The sequence below is a fragment of the Lycorma delicatula genome, chromosome 3 (assembly GCF_047948215.1).
Source record: "Lycorma delicatula isolate Av1 chromosome 3, ASM4794821v1, whole genome shotgun sequence".
In the NCBI taxonomy this organism is placed as follows: Eukaryota; Metazoa; Arthropoda; class Insecta; order Hemiptera; family Fulgoridae; genus Lycorma; species Lycorma delicatula.
This window is the reverse complement of record NC_134457.1, coordinates 46,583,133-46,599,193: the sequence shown is the minus strand read 5'-3', so window position 1 is coordinate 46,599,193 and position 16,061 is coordinate 46,583,133. Positions and strand designations below refer to the sequence as shown.

The window sequence follows — 16,061 nt, the reverse complement described above, 5'->3', positions numbered from 1 at the left end:
ATTATCATTAATTATAATATTTAGTTATTAATTAAATTATTACTTATTTTATAATTATTAGTCCACTAGATTCCGTAACGAAATAGATGTTTTACGTAGATCATTAATTGTTTAGGATGTCGCTCATTTCCCTCATTTCTTTAAAGAATACTAAAGAATTTCCTTTGCACTTAGTATAGATTGTCTACCTAGTGGTGAGCTCTGAGCTACCGACCGTCATCATATAAAGTACAGTCTTGCCATATCCACTCTAGACTACTAGCTATTGTCAGAAAACACGTCTCAATCAGAATCAATGAATCCATTGTTACAGGTTTGAACCTCTAACAAAAGCACGAAAATATGACATTAAAACTCCGGTGAACACTTGCAATATTATTATATTAAAAAAAATCAATACGAGTTATATTTCCACATTGTGAAAAATTCTGGATTGAAATTGATTTTACTCCGCATATAAACAATAATTTTTTTTCTTTTTTTTTAGATAAGGTAATTTATTTCGTTCCGATTAAAAATGTCGCTTCCGTGTTCCCTTAGCTGATAACGCTTTTTAATATTAGTCTATGTTATGGTATCCTTGGATTATTTTATTATCAGGTTTAATAATTATAAAAAATAATTTTTAAATAAAATTAAACAATTTAATTATACTAAAAAGTTTTCATCCGCTGCAATAAATAAATAAAGTTTGAAAATTAGTACGGATACACATATAATACACAAACTTTGAAGGAAAGCTATGTAAAGATTCACTAATCGTGATAAAACATATAACATAAACAATTCACATACATTATTGTTTATTCTTTAAAAAGCCATCGTTATATGATTCAAACTCGATTACTAGGTAATATTTCTAATATTATTTTATTTTTCCTCATTGAATATTTCGTTAACTTCATTTTATGTACCTATTAAAAAATAATAAAAAAAAACACACTTCTTTAATAGAAAGAGGAAACTTTCACGTTATAATGGATTCTTAGAAACAAAATCTAAAAGAAATTCTTCTGCAAGAAGTTATTTCAGGTTCTGTTAATTTTTTCAAAAAATTTTTCCTGACAACATTATTCACATTTTTATTTAATTACAAAATAATTTTTTTTGTCAATAATGAGACCTACTACAAATGTTTTAAAAATCACAGCTGTAAACACGTTGTAAAGATTAGTAAATTTTTTAATTATCATTAAGATCAAATCGATAAAAAATCAAATCATATTCTATCCGATACTATACTTGAGTTTTACGCTTTTTTTTAATAGTTTTAGAATTATTATGATGCTGGTCGATGGACACAGTATGCAGTATAATACCCGTACCAGCTCTTTAACTCTGACGAAGCGAAGGAAGACAAAACAAGTACGTTGATTCGTAATGGTTTAATCTATTTCACTCCCTGAAAACCTTAGTCATCACCAACGTACCATTTGAAACTTTTAGTGACGTATTGATTCGTGCTTTAATGCTCCGTATATTATTGCTATGTAAGCCATAAAAATAATAGCTACAGATGAACCTGCACGAGTGACATGTCGCTTTTTAGAATGACCTCATTCTGAAGAACAACAAGAATCCCACATTCCATTTGATTTTGTTGGCAAAGTGGCTTATGAAATAGTTTCCCGTTGCTTTTTTACTGATCTGAACATATTTTTGCACGCTAACATGTCAAGTCGGCCAAAATCCAATGCTAAAATCGACACAATTTTACTCTGTCTACCACAGGTATTTATTTATTGAACATCGTTGATGTCTGAGAAAGCAACTCTGATCGGTATCTGGTAAATCGATGTCAATTGCAATCGGTGGTTTTTATGCATGACTATTATACCTCTTTCTGTTTGAAAACGTTTTTGGAATTTTAACTAGAAAATAATATAATGGTTGCGGAGTAATCAAGAAAAAGAACTATAAAAACAGTTTTAAAAAATAACAATCTAAATAAAATATTTGCCATAGATATACAAATATTTTTCAAAATTTTTACGAGGGTTCCGTTTCGGGTTATATATAAAAACAATAACAGTAAAAAAAAGTTATACGTCAGTAAAAAACAGTAAAAAATTATACGTCAGTAAATCTTTAATACACAAATCTGAAATTAAATCCAAAATATGACTTCTTTTGAGTTTCAGTTCAACATTAAACACCCCGTAAATTTTTATTAATTGCATTGTTTTTGACAATAAGTTTGAAACTTTATAAACTCGCTTCATAATAACGTTTAAAAATTAATACAACGCTTGTTTTATTCCCCAGATAATCATTTAGTAAATTTACGTTTTTTTTCAAATCTATTTTTATAAATTAAAGGAAAATTAAACAAAAACAACCTTTTCTGATTTATTTTTGGTAGTTTTCATTTGTAAATGAAATAAGAAAAATTGCCCTATTACCTTCCCAGTTACTTTCCTTTCTTTATTACGCTGGCATATTTGGACAATCGAGTAAAAACTATTTCTTCGTTTCGAGTTTTTTTTAAATAATAAAAAACTCATGTATCATACTAAGAATGTGTACAAAGTTAACTGCAACTTTAAATCGATTACAAAGAATTTATATAATTTGAACAACCAAAGACCGAAAAAAATTAGACCGTTTTTACTTTTTTGTACGAAGTAAAGGAAGTATTATGATCGCGAAAAATTTCGGTTAGCAGATTTCAACGGAAATATCCATTTTGACTATTCCTAAATCCATTTTGAGTAGTTTTGGTTGACGTTTGTACGTACGTGCACATCTCGCATAACTCAAAAAGATTAGCCGTAGGATGTTGAAATTTTGGATTTACGACTGTTGTAACATCTAGTTGTGCACCTCCCCTTTTCTTTGCAATTGACTGGACGAAAATTGTCTAAAAAGCCCAGAATCCAAAAATTTAGATTTAAAAATTTTTCTTAACTGCATTAATAAGCTTTTATTGAGAGCTTCAACGATATATCATAAGTGGTACATATTTTCATTAGTTTCAGAGAAAACCAAATAAAATTTTAATTAATGAAATATTTGGATCTTACAAACAAATCGGTTCAAATCAGACTTCATTTTCTTTTTTTAACCTTTTTTATAATTTAAATATATTGATTTATCATTATTTATTAAACCTCTGATTATAAAAAAGGTTTTACAATAAATAATATTCAATAATAACATTAAAAAAAGAAAAAAATATCATAAGTTATTAATGAAATAAAATTTTATGTACTTTTGATTTTGAAAGAAATGTGTATATGTAATTTAGTAGGCGTACACGGAAGTCGTAATACAAACACAAATATTTTTAAAAAGTGAACAACTTAATAAGCAGTAATAATTACATTTTTTAATGAATATATAGTACTATTTTAGGGTCTACTGGTACATTCTTTTTTTATGAAAAAATAATCTAAACATGTGTGGTAGTTAAATTTTGTTAAGTTCGGTCTACTTTTATCGTAGGCGGTAGGTGTAGGTGCGAATCTCACCGCTACTGCATCTGGATCGGACATTAACTACGGAGAAAATCCGGATTTATATCATCATGATCTGATCTCCGACGGAAATAGCGTTAACGCTTTACTTTGTTTATTAAGTAAATCTCGCTAACGCTTGACTTTGTTCATTAAGTAAATTCCAGCAAATTTATTTTTAACGTAAAACGTATATTATAAACAAAATAAAATTACTTTATGCATCAGCTGAAATAAAATTTTGCTTCATTATTATGTTGTTAACAGCATTAATAATTTTTTTTTGTAATTTATTACTATTATTTTTGTTAGATGTATTTAAAATAATAGATCCGAATATTTGTGTCAAAGATTTAACAAACAAGGGATTACTCATATGTAACTAGTAAAAAGACATATATATATTATATATATATAAAGGGGACGGTCTCTCACCACTCCTTTTTAACTGCGCTCTCGAATTTGTCATGAGAAAATGGTATGAAATAAATCCCAAAAATATAAAAATTGGTACTAAGAAAAACTCCATCACGCTAAATTGCCTGGGATTTGCAGATGACCTCGCTCTTTTAGCAAATAATATTCAAGAAGCCAAAACACAAATCATGAGCCTTCAAAACCTAGCACAAAAGATAGGGCTTCATATCTCTTTCGATAAAACTGAACTAATGGCCATAGATCCTCTGGTAATAGAGCACATTACGGTAAACAATCAAAAAATTAAAATAGTAAAACAATTTAAATATCTAGGGGAAATAATAACTTATAATTTAAATGAAAAAGTGACATGGAAAAACAGGACAAATAAAATGATTAAATCCCGAAAATTAACTTGCTCAACATATAACAAAAAATGCCTTTCGACTAAAACAAAACTTAAACATTATAAAACTGTAGTTCAACCAGAAGTCACCAACGGAAGCGAGACCATTTTCAGAATCACTCAGAAAAACCGAATTGATAAAATTCTGAAATTGTCAGAACGTGTATCAATAAAAAACACCAAAAAGAAGGCCAATGGTGGATTGTGCCAAATGAGGTGGTGTATCGAAAAATAGAGCCTGTTACTGATACTATGCGGAAAAAAGAATCTCTTTCTTTGGTCCGGTGTCCTTATGAGATAAGGACACCGGAAACAAGACTGTCGAGAAATATCATTGAAAAGCTCTGGTTCCAAAAACTAGAAGTAGGATGGATCATAGAAATTAGAGAAGATATGAAAGAATTGGGAATTTCCCTGACTGACCTACAGAATAAAACTGGAAAAATAACAAAGCTAAAATTAAAAAAAATTAGATTTAAACAAAAAACAGACAAACGACAAAATACAACGAAGAGGGTGTTTACAGATGAAGAAAAGAAAGCAAGATCTGGACGGATGAAGAAATACTGGGCAGCTCGGAAGAGTAAAATAACACGCTTTTCTCAGAAAAGATTTATCTAAAATTGACTTAAGTGGTCCCATGTTGGCCGTAAAAGCATAATAATAATAATAATAATAATAATATATATATATATATATATATATATATATACTCGTTCATCTTAAATCTATAAATACATCTTATATCTTTTACGATTCGTGAATTAAATCTTTCATTTTAGCTGTAAAAAAACAAAAACCTTTGTTAAATTTATTAACAATTCCCTTTAAAATGCTGTGTCACGACCCTACAATTTCATTTACATTTTAGGTTACTTCCTCCCCCATAAGGCATCCTGTGTACTTTGGTGTGATGGTCTCATATCGAAGAATAGATTATTTCGAGGTAGAAGCGTCTAAAAAATGATTTTTCTTCGTTTAACTGTTGAAAACTTATATAAGGATTCTCATATTTTATTGACAGTATATTTGATAACATGTGTAATTATTATTCATAAATAATGTATTAATAATCTATTTTAAGGCGTCGGTGTACGCACGTTCTGTGATATCACAATAACTATCGCAAAAAGTCTGATATTAATCAGACTACTACAGGTAAGGGTTGCCATACTTTATTAAAATCCTGCTAATAATGATACCAAATGCTTCATTAATTTTATAATTTTTCTCCGCTGTAAAATCGTTACCCTGTAATTACTGAATAAATTCAAAACAACTAAAAATACAATTCTTGCAAATTAAAAAAACATTCGAATGAGAATATATTTGTACGATCTAAAAAGGTTTCATTTGCGTTTTCAGCTTTATATAAATAATCCGTTTACGTTCAAGTATTATGAATCGGTATACTTTTTACTTCTTATCTGAATAAATTAATTAATTTCTTTTTTATGATACGTCTAAACTTTTTCTTTCTTTTTTTGTAGAGGTGGGGTATCCATTTTACAGACGCCGTATGGCAGTGTCGGAATCGCTAACAGGTTCCGCAAGATGTTGTTAAATGCGTATGTGCACCTGCGCACTACCGACTAAACCTACATCCCTGGCTACCCGCTCTTCCTCGAATTGCTTAAAGAAGCATTACTTCTGGAAGCGGGCTGATGCGCCCACTAACACATTTATACACCACAATGCAATACATTACCGCCTTGTCTTTACATCACGACTTTACCTTTAGATACATTTATATAGAAATGGGTTTTTTAAAAGTTAGCTGAAAAGTATTAACATTTTCTGCACGTTTAATTAAATTCATTAACGGCCGAATTTTTCCTCCAAAAATGTTTAACGTAAAATAGATGTTAAAAATATTTCATTTATCCGTTCTATAAAATTACTTTACCATATATATATATATATAGATTTAATTTAATAAAACTTATATATATTATTATATATGTTTTTAGGGGGTAATTGCTGGTCAGCGATGGTCCGCAACGGGCGTTGCACGGAGCTTCTAGCGGAGAAGGTTTCCAGGGAAGAATGTTGTGCATCCGGTAGTGTCGCCACAGCGTGGAGCACAGATGATCTGGATGCGGGTGCCCTCTTCTTCTGGCGCGTTTTGGGTGGTGGAGTTCCTTGTTCGGCCTGTAAAGGTAAAATATATATATATATGTACATTAATAATATTAAAAAAATTATTAAAAAAATAGACTAAGAGCAAATTTTTTCTTGAATAACCATAAATTAAACATAATTCTGAACACGATTTTAATCAACTTAAAGATAATGCTACTGTTCCGATTAAGACAACAAAATGAATAAATTTTTTCAAAGTTTATTATATTATTATCAGAATATTACATCGGTACTTATAAACCAATTAATGTAGCGGTAAGCATAACACGAACTTTTAGATAGAAAGATCTTAGTTTCGAATCCTGAATATAGCTCTTATTCTTCCGTTTAGGTGTAACGCATTTTTATTTTTTAACGTTTCCCTCAAACGTAACCGTTCAGAAGTTACTCCTTATCTTCTATTGTACCTATTAACAATATGAAATAATAAGTTTAACCTAAGTGCACAATGTTATAATTTTATTTTTTATTGTTTTCAAAAAAGTCGTATTTTCTTGATAATTTTTAAGTTTTAACACCTTTATAACACTTAACATCAATAACACAACTGGTGCACTAATCTCTGCATTCTAGTAAATAAGTGGATATAAAAGCAAAAATGACAAAATAATTCTTTTTTTTTTTATTTCATTTTACAAAAATGAACTAGCCAGAATCCTAGGTCCGTCTAGCCAGAACCTGGACCCTCGAGACTCAGGTCAGCCCAGGCGAATCCCGGACCCGACTCAGGGGCTACTCGGGGCCTCCTAGGGTCAAGAGGCCTACCCCAATGCCGCAGAGCTCGCTCCGCTCCCCACTCCTAACTGGCTAGGGGAAGCAGTGCCTGGACACCTGCAGAGGTTGCTTCGGTCGTCATTCCCATCTACCTAGAAAACTCCACTCCCTGGACCCCTGCACTGTACATTATCCTCATGGTTGTGAGAAACCATGATCTGTTAGATCGAGATTGTACCTGATGCATGCAAAAGTTAGCCGACAAATACCTTTTTGAATTTTGAAAATCGGAAGATTGTTTTTTTTCTCTACTCTCCCCGACCGGATATCCATTTAAGTATACTCAGTCGGGGAGAGTGTCCTTCTACTCAAAGGGGGAAGATTGTTTGCAGAGATATTACCCCACTGCACCTCCCAAAACAGCGCCCCAGTGGCACACGGTTTGTTACCATTTGATGGTGATGTTTGGTCTAGCCTCCCACGAGGTGCTCGTATGCCACATCACTCTAGCCTCACACGCATTCACACGGGAAGCCAATTATTGTAAAACAGAATGTTTTTAATTTATTTATATTATTTTATTTAACGCAAATTTAATTCGATTCTTTGTAAAGTTGTTCATTTGATTGATTCGAATCATTCAGTTGAAACCCAGCTCACGCAGTGATAAAGACGCCACTACTACATACGTATATATAATTTTTTTCTTTTTTTTCGAGAAGAAATTTATCTAAAATCATTTCAGTTATGGCAAGAAACATGGGTAAAAATTTGGTTGCGACTGATCGAGTAGTTTTTGCTTATCCTAAACAAACAGAAACTCTCTTTCTCTTTATAGAATAATATAGATTATTAATTTCATGAAACAAACAAATTATTTTTGTTACAATTTACCAAAATAAAAATAAAAATATAAAGATATTGGCAAATAATCTTTTATTACAATTTACGAAAATTAAATAATATTACTTAAAAAAAATTAAAAACTTAATATTGACAAATAACCTTATTATTAAACAAGTAACATTTAGGAAATAAAACCTAAACAAGCAGCACTATTCGGAAATATATTACACAATGTTACGCGTTATAAGTAGGCACGACTGGTGATTTAAGTATAGCTCCTGAACGGTTCATTTAGGATAAAATTTTCAGAAATAAAAATGTCTTAAAAAAATATTTTATAAAAATACACATTTTCTAACCGAAAATCTAATAAAAATTATGGGTTTTCGTTTAAAAATGAAGTTGGCCACTGTATCAAAAAAAAATTCAAAACTTTCAACAGCCAATGGGGTATTTTTAATGCACTCAAAAATCGAGGGAACGTTCTCCTGAAAAAGTTCATCGTAGCTTTTCTAGTATACGAAAGCTCAATGTCATACACTTAAAATAACACTTTATACGTGTAAAAATATACTGAAGATTAATTAAAAATAAATAAAATATATCAATATTTTTCTTTTGAACGTTTAGTTTGTTACTTTTTTAAAAATAATTCCCGAAAATAATTAATTTGATAGTTATAATGTCACACGTATTAACACTGATGTATTACACAATGGATTACTTGGATAAATGATACTGTAATTACAATGATTTATATTACTGATTTATTATCACTGATGTATTACACGATGAAATTTACTTTTCGTTTGTAATTCCAGCATTTTTTATAAATGGCATGCTGGAATTCGTAGAATTATGAATCATTCAAGGTTGAAACTGAAATCATCAGATCGAATTACCGGTTATATTTTTAATTTCATTTATCTTTTTTTAATTTTATAGACATTGCATTTTTTAATATTTTCATTAATCTGTTATCTAATAAAACTATTTTTTTTTTATTTTAATCATTTTACTTTTTTTACTGACTTTTCGAAGAAAAGTACAGTATTATTTTCGGTTGCAGGTGATATTTTGGAATGAAACTGAATTTTCTTAACGCTTAGAAATATGAGGAGAACGAATACCCAATTCATATACAAAATTTTGAAAATCTCAAATTAACATTCATGTATAAATTTTGTGGCTTGAAAATCTCCGAAACTACTAGGATCAATTTCACTGAAATTTATATATGCTGTAGTAGTGTATCTGAAGTTGTACAAATTACTAGAGATATACTTCTAGGACCTGTTTTATTCACTTTTTAAGATCAAAAACCATGTAAAACCGTTAAACCTATCTTTTAAGTTCCAAGAATTTCAGTATGGCTTAATTTTTGCCTCGGAAAGAAATAAGTGTGAAATTTTTCACATGCTATAACAGTAAAACAAGGCGTTCCAGAACCCATATTTACAGGAAGCTTTTACTTTATCTTCACTTTTAACAGATCATAAAATTCTTTCCGTTTCTTCATGAGATATCCTACATATAATTTTATTTCAAAACGTTGTTTCTGAAGATCGGGGATAAAATGGGAATAAAGTGAAAGGGGTATTTCGTGCTTGCGATTGCGTTTTGAATAAGTCTTAATCGACATATTTTATGTCGATTATTATTTTATAATTATTTATTTTATTATTTTATAATATATCTTTTAAAGATAGAAATTTATAATTTTATTATCAGCCGGCTTAGAAACTTTATATTAAGTAAATGATTTGTGAGAAAGAAAACCACGGTAAAATATTTCACAAGCTATTACTTCTTTCTGACTAGTAAAGTAATCGTTAAATAATATACAAATATATATTTTTTTTTTAATAACGAAATTAGTATGATTTTTATTTTATTTCAATCCGATTATACAACATAAATTTCTGATTATACTCGGCAAAATATGAAAGACTTGACTAAGAAAAAAGAATTTTAGCAGTATTGTAATATCTCGAATTTACAATAAACTTAAAGAATTTACATTACTCCGGAGATTAAACTGATTTATAAGTATAGTTCAATTGAGTAGTTTATTACAAAAGAGCTGCTGAAACATTCTGTGATAGACTAATAGTCCTAGGAAATTAGTTATATTTTTCCATAATTAAAAGTATGCCAGAAATCTTTTAACATAATAGTGCACAACATGTTCCATAATTGTTGTAGCTTTAACCGCACCAAAAGATATCATAAATTCAATGTGGAATTGCTCTGTCTTTTTTCATCACACTAAATTATTTTGAGAAATTTTGATATTATTGTTTTTTTCATCTGATTTAAATGTTTAGAAATAGGTTGCTTTAAACTTTTACTAATTAAATATATTTTTTAGATAATATGTTTGAATTCATGTGTATAACATTCATGTTTAAAATAGTAAAATTTTTATTTTAATGTGTAATTAAAATATGTAATTACATATATACAGTGTGTGTGTGTATGTGTGTATACCGGTGAGATAAATACACCTCCTTTAAATAATAAAATATATTTTTTTTAGAGTCGTGCACAGGTGTGCAATGTGGAGAAGGCAAGAAATGTACGGTCCGAAAGGGTCAGCCCAAATGCGTGTGCTCGCCGGACTGCAGGGGTCGTGCCAGACGTGTCAAAGGACCTGTATGCGGTACAGACGGCCGATCTTACAGCACGATATGTCGTCTACGCAAGCGTGCTTGTCGCAAGAAAAATTCTTCCTTATCGGTCGCTTATTACGGCCTCTGTCAAAGTGAGTTTTCATTTTTTAACGAAATAGTATAATTATCATTTATGACTACTATACATATCATTATTCTTAACACGACAAAAATATTTTAAATTAGAATTATTTTTATTAACCGTTCAGAATTGAATATAAGGTGACGATCTTTTTCTGTCGGAAAATGTTCTCGTAAAGAAAAGGAATAAGAGTCCAGCTTCAGATGTCGTGTAGTTGTCGTATAAACAGGAAGGGGTAACTTCAGGAAGGGGTACATACATAAATGTATGATGTACTAATAATACTATTCATATCACTAACATTAGTCGACTATTGAATAACAGCATATGTAGTAGAACAATTCATATGTTAGCAAGTATCTACCACAATAAAGACAACTGTAGTAAAACATTAATAATATTAACCCAGTCGTTCCGTACAGTTTTAACAGACTGCATACGGACTGCAGAGCTTGGAATCGTCCGGTAAAATTTCTTTTAAGTCCACTCGGTCCCTGAAACTGAAGAGCCATAATTCTTGCTAAACATAGCATTTTATAAATAATGTATTATATCGTTAATATCACTATGAGTAAAAATTTGAAGAAAAAAACACAAAAACGTATTTTTCTTCGTTTACATTTTAGTACAGCGGAAAGAAAAAAGCACAGATTTCGGATAAGTCAAGTTACATATTTAGTTATTTATTTACAATAACTAACCCATAATGCGGTTATTTAATATTTTCGCAGCTAGTTTCAAAAATGACACCAATTTTATATAACACAGTTCAACAGTGAAACTGTAAACGAGTTACATATAATAAACTACTACGGTAAACCCTTATCTCGTTCCTTTACGCACTGGACTAGGAGTGCTAAGCAAAACCGAGGGGGAAAGTGCTATTAAACTTTCAAACTACCACAGCTTTGGTATTACAGGGTTGAACAAAAAAAAATACTATGAAAATTTAAAAGCCCTATAAGTTTTAATCATATCATTTTTTGATCCGAAGCTTAGTTAAAAGGTTATTTTGCGAATAATGAAGCTAAAATATGAGTTTTTCAAAGGATTTAAAACAGCGGTAAACTTCAAAGATGGTAAGATAATTCTATATAATTCTCTCGATTTGTATAACAAGGGAATAATTCGTCACAATGAAACTTTGGGAAAATCCTTTCTTGGCATGTAATTTAAGAAACTGGTTGAATCCCGAGTACCATATGAAAGTGGTTCTTTTATTGAACGACTTTCCAAAGTCGCTCCAAAAATGGTTTTCTCGGGAATTTGATTCAGGTTAAAAAAACGTAATTACCTAGGATTTTTATAGTTTTTGAGTATCCACAAAGAATACATTTTTTTACACGATAAAAAAATTACCCTAATCTGGTACTCGGGATTCAACCAGTTTCTTAAATTACATGCCAAGGAAGCATTTTACCAAGGTTTCATCGTGACGAATTATTCCCTTGTTATACAAATTCTTTATGTTAATTTTTACTGTACCAATACTCTTCCTTGCAGCAACCAGATGATTCAAACATTTAAACTGAACAATTTAAGCAAGTGATACCGAAAAATTTAATTTATTAAGATTTTTTTAAGATTAATGAAAATTAATTTTTTTTTTTACTAACGCAAATAGAAAATGTCTTTTTGTTCATAATTTTAAATATATAAATTAGATATTTTCTTAAAAATTACACATTTATTTCAAAATTTAAATTATTACATTCATTTCGTATTTATTTGTGCAATTTTATTTTTTTATTATGTTATTTATTAAATCAAAATATAAAATGTGATTGTCGCCTTATATTCTGCTTCTGACGCAACAGTATAAAAGTTATACAATATATACAGGATATAAAATTAAAAAAAAAAAAATCAACAAAATTTAAAGAATGCGTTTTTTTAAAAATAATCTTCTAAGGAAATAAATTATTTCCCTGAATAACAAAACACCCACAATGTCCGGTGGTCGTTGTGGAATTCTTACGCCTACCTTATCTCGGCTTCCTACGTGGAATACACGTAATTTCATACAATTCACCCAGTAACTTAGGCACATTTATTTCATTATATACTTTTCCTATTAAAGTATGCTTGTTATTTGTAAATTCATTGTTCGTATATCTTTTATCCGTTTATTGAAATATGATATGTATAACACTGTTTAAATTAAATTAATCTAGACTAATGGAATTCTAAAAAGGAATAATACATAATCTGAAATATGATCTTATTATGTTATTTTTTAATCAAAATAATCAACTGTAATGAAATAAAACGCATGTTTGTCTGTGTGCGTGTGCGTGCGTATTTACGTGTGTGTATACTATACACGTAAGTTACATACTGTCAATTCATACCTACATGTCTTGACCGAATATACATTTTTTTAATTCACAGTTTTAAAATAAATATTATTACAGATAGGGATAAGAGAACGACAGTACTACTCGTTTTTTCAATACGGTAACATTTCAAAGTTATTTCGAGTTCAACTTTTTTTTTCTTAACACGAACCAAATGTTTTTAAAAGAATTTCATTATTTTCTCTACATATTGATTTATAATTTAATTTAAGTGTCTTTAAGTAACGACTATATTTAAATACAATCCCCTTCTGGATTAAAGAAATACGTATAGTTTCAGAACACAAAATAATTGATTTCTTACTTAACACTATTTCCGTCTGAGAAAAACAGGAACCGGTAAAAATTGTTTTCTTTGAAAGTAATGATGTCCATTATACAACCAGTAGAAATGAATGCGGTTGCATTTTTGGTATCCTCGTAATGCTGATATGAAACTGTATATTCGATTCTGTGAAGGCGACGGGAAACCACTTCCTTCCTAATTTTTTCTTTAATGCCCTTTAAAACTATAAATTCTCACAATCCTATCCTTTTCACTATAACTTTTTCTGCACCTACCGACAAAGGCTTAGTAGTGTGGTGGTCTTATACCGAAAGAAAGGTAGTTTTGTGGTAGGGTAGAGCATTTGATAAATATATATATATATATATATATATATATATATATATTTACTTTTAACGGTAGTAAATTTATTTATTTAAGAGTTTGTGTAATTTGTTAACACCGTACAAACTTATTTTAATAATTTTATTAAATTTCTTATAATTTTTTTAAAACTATAAACTAATAAACAAAATAAATTACAAAACATTATCGAGACAAAAGTTATTTTGTTAGCATGGACTATGAAAAAGAAATACATCTATAGGAATCGATCTTAAATTGAATTTGAAATTTTTATCAAATTGAATATTAATGTTACTGTTCCCTTATATCTAATTTTAGGTGATTATCCGTGATTTAAACGTAAAATTAAAATCTGTTAAACTAGGAAATGAATATTACAAAATGTATAAGTAAAAGAAATACGTTGCGTTTTCCTAACTAATTCAGATAATTTTCTGTAGAAATGATTTTTTTTTCCTTTTAATGTTAGTTTAATCATAGCCAATATAAAAATACACGGTAATTTAAAATTAAATTATTCAGACATCGCTTCAAAATTTTTCTACTTAAAAGTATCGAACCGGTTTAAACATCTGTTTAAAAACCTAATTTTTACTATTATTATCGTAAGTAATCGATTAAAGTGAATTAATTAGTTTTGTTTGGTAATTGAAAAGAAGTGAAGTGAATTGAAGCAAACGAACGGCTAAGAAAAATAGTCTACTGTGTAGAATTGCTTTCATAAAGTTCATCTACGTAAGCCGATTATCGATAGCCGAATGAATCGACAGCATAATAACCGCATAATACCATAGAAACGTTTCAAATAAGGATAACAAAGCGAAGACCCTCAGTGTGATTATTATAATTAAAGCCTTAAATAATATTGTAACCGATATTGACTTCATGAGCCAGCAGTCGTATACGATTGCCTCTTAATTTATATCTCTTTCAAACACAAGATTTATTCTTAAAAGGTAATTAATAGCTAATATTAAAGACAGTAGAAAATAAAGAATATTATAATATTGTAAATTAATCAAAATATACAGTCTAAATAACTTAATCCAAATTCTATTAACGCTGGAATACATTTGAAATGACCCAGATATTTGTATATATCGCCAAGGTTATGTATCAATTGTAAGATAAATTTATAAGGTAAATATTATTAAATTACCCATAATAATAATAATAATAATAAGATAATTATTATTATTTTCTAATACGAGAGGTGACTAAAATGTAATGCACAGTCGTTCATTACTCGCAAATAAAATTAGATAGTCAGTCAAGTATGGCTAAAACAAAATTCTATTTACTACAAAAACTTCTACGGTTACTATTTACAGCTACACCTATCTTCTAACGCTGAACCAGTTTTATTATACCAACAATGAAGAATGCTTGCGATCTTTCCTTGATCCACAATCTCACTACGTCCTTCATTTCACCATCCGTGGTGAAATGAATAAATATCCTTAACGACCCCATATTTAATTAATCTTCTTTAATTGCTGAAAGAGGTGAAAAACGCCAGGCGCCAAATCCGATGAGTATGGAGGATGTGAAATAGTTAAAATCTCAACATCAGAGGTGTATGTGGCTGAGGAATACCGTGTATTATTGACACACACATCTTCTAACGTGTTTTAACTTATAAATATATTTATAACACCGAATTTACAGTCGATCCAACATCCAGGAAATTAATTAGGGTACACGTATTTGAAATCCCTCTACACTGTCAAGTAATCTTTTTTGCGAAAGATTGTGTTTTGATTACGGCGAAACACAACGCCGATATTCTATCTTCTGCCGTTTTTCCTCTGGGTTGTAATGATGAACATAATTTCGTCTCCCGTCACAATATTGAATTGTAAGTTATCTTCCTCGATAAGAACTGCCATATAAGCTATCCTGAATGTTTCAAATCTCGATCTCAAACGGCTTAAAAATTAGAAAGCGGTTTGAATACTTTTTATTTACTCTGTATATAAATACACACAAGATCTTTTAATGGAGTTATAAAATATTAATTGTACTACCAGAAAAATAGGAGAAAAAGGATTACCTTGATGTGACTTTTCCATAATTCTTTAAGATTTTATTCGAATAAATTTTAACTCAACAGTACGCACAAAGAACAAAATGCGATAAAAAATTAATTTTTTCCATTACGCGATTTCTCAGAATACAATTCGATAAAGACAAGCTTCTTTTTTCGTGACCTATATTATTATTAATACATTTATTATTATTAAATTTATTAGTACATTTACATAGTATATAGTACATTCTCATTATACGCGTATAATGCGAATGTACTATTGCTGATCGTTTCGAAGGCTAATAAGTTG

The 16,061-nt window shown here is 29.4% G+C and overlaps 1 protein-coding gene across 2 annotated transcripts in view; it reads left to right on the top strand.

Moving 5' to 3' along the window:
• The window catches only part of Fs (Follistatin), a 346,227-nt gene that overhangs the window by 207,962 nt on the left and 122,204 nt on the right, over window positions 1-16,061 (top strand). For both annotated transcript variants that reach the window (XM_075359743.1, XM_075359742.1), the window contains exons 2-3: window positions 6,249-6,437; window positions 10,520-10,744. In XM_075359743.1, the coding sequence (XP_075215858.1) occupies window positions 6,249-6,437; window positions 10,520-10,744 (414 nt within the window). The remainder of the gene's footprint in view (window positions 1-6,248; window positions 6,438-10,519; window positions 10,745-16,061) is intronic.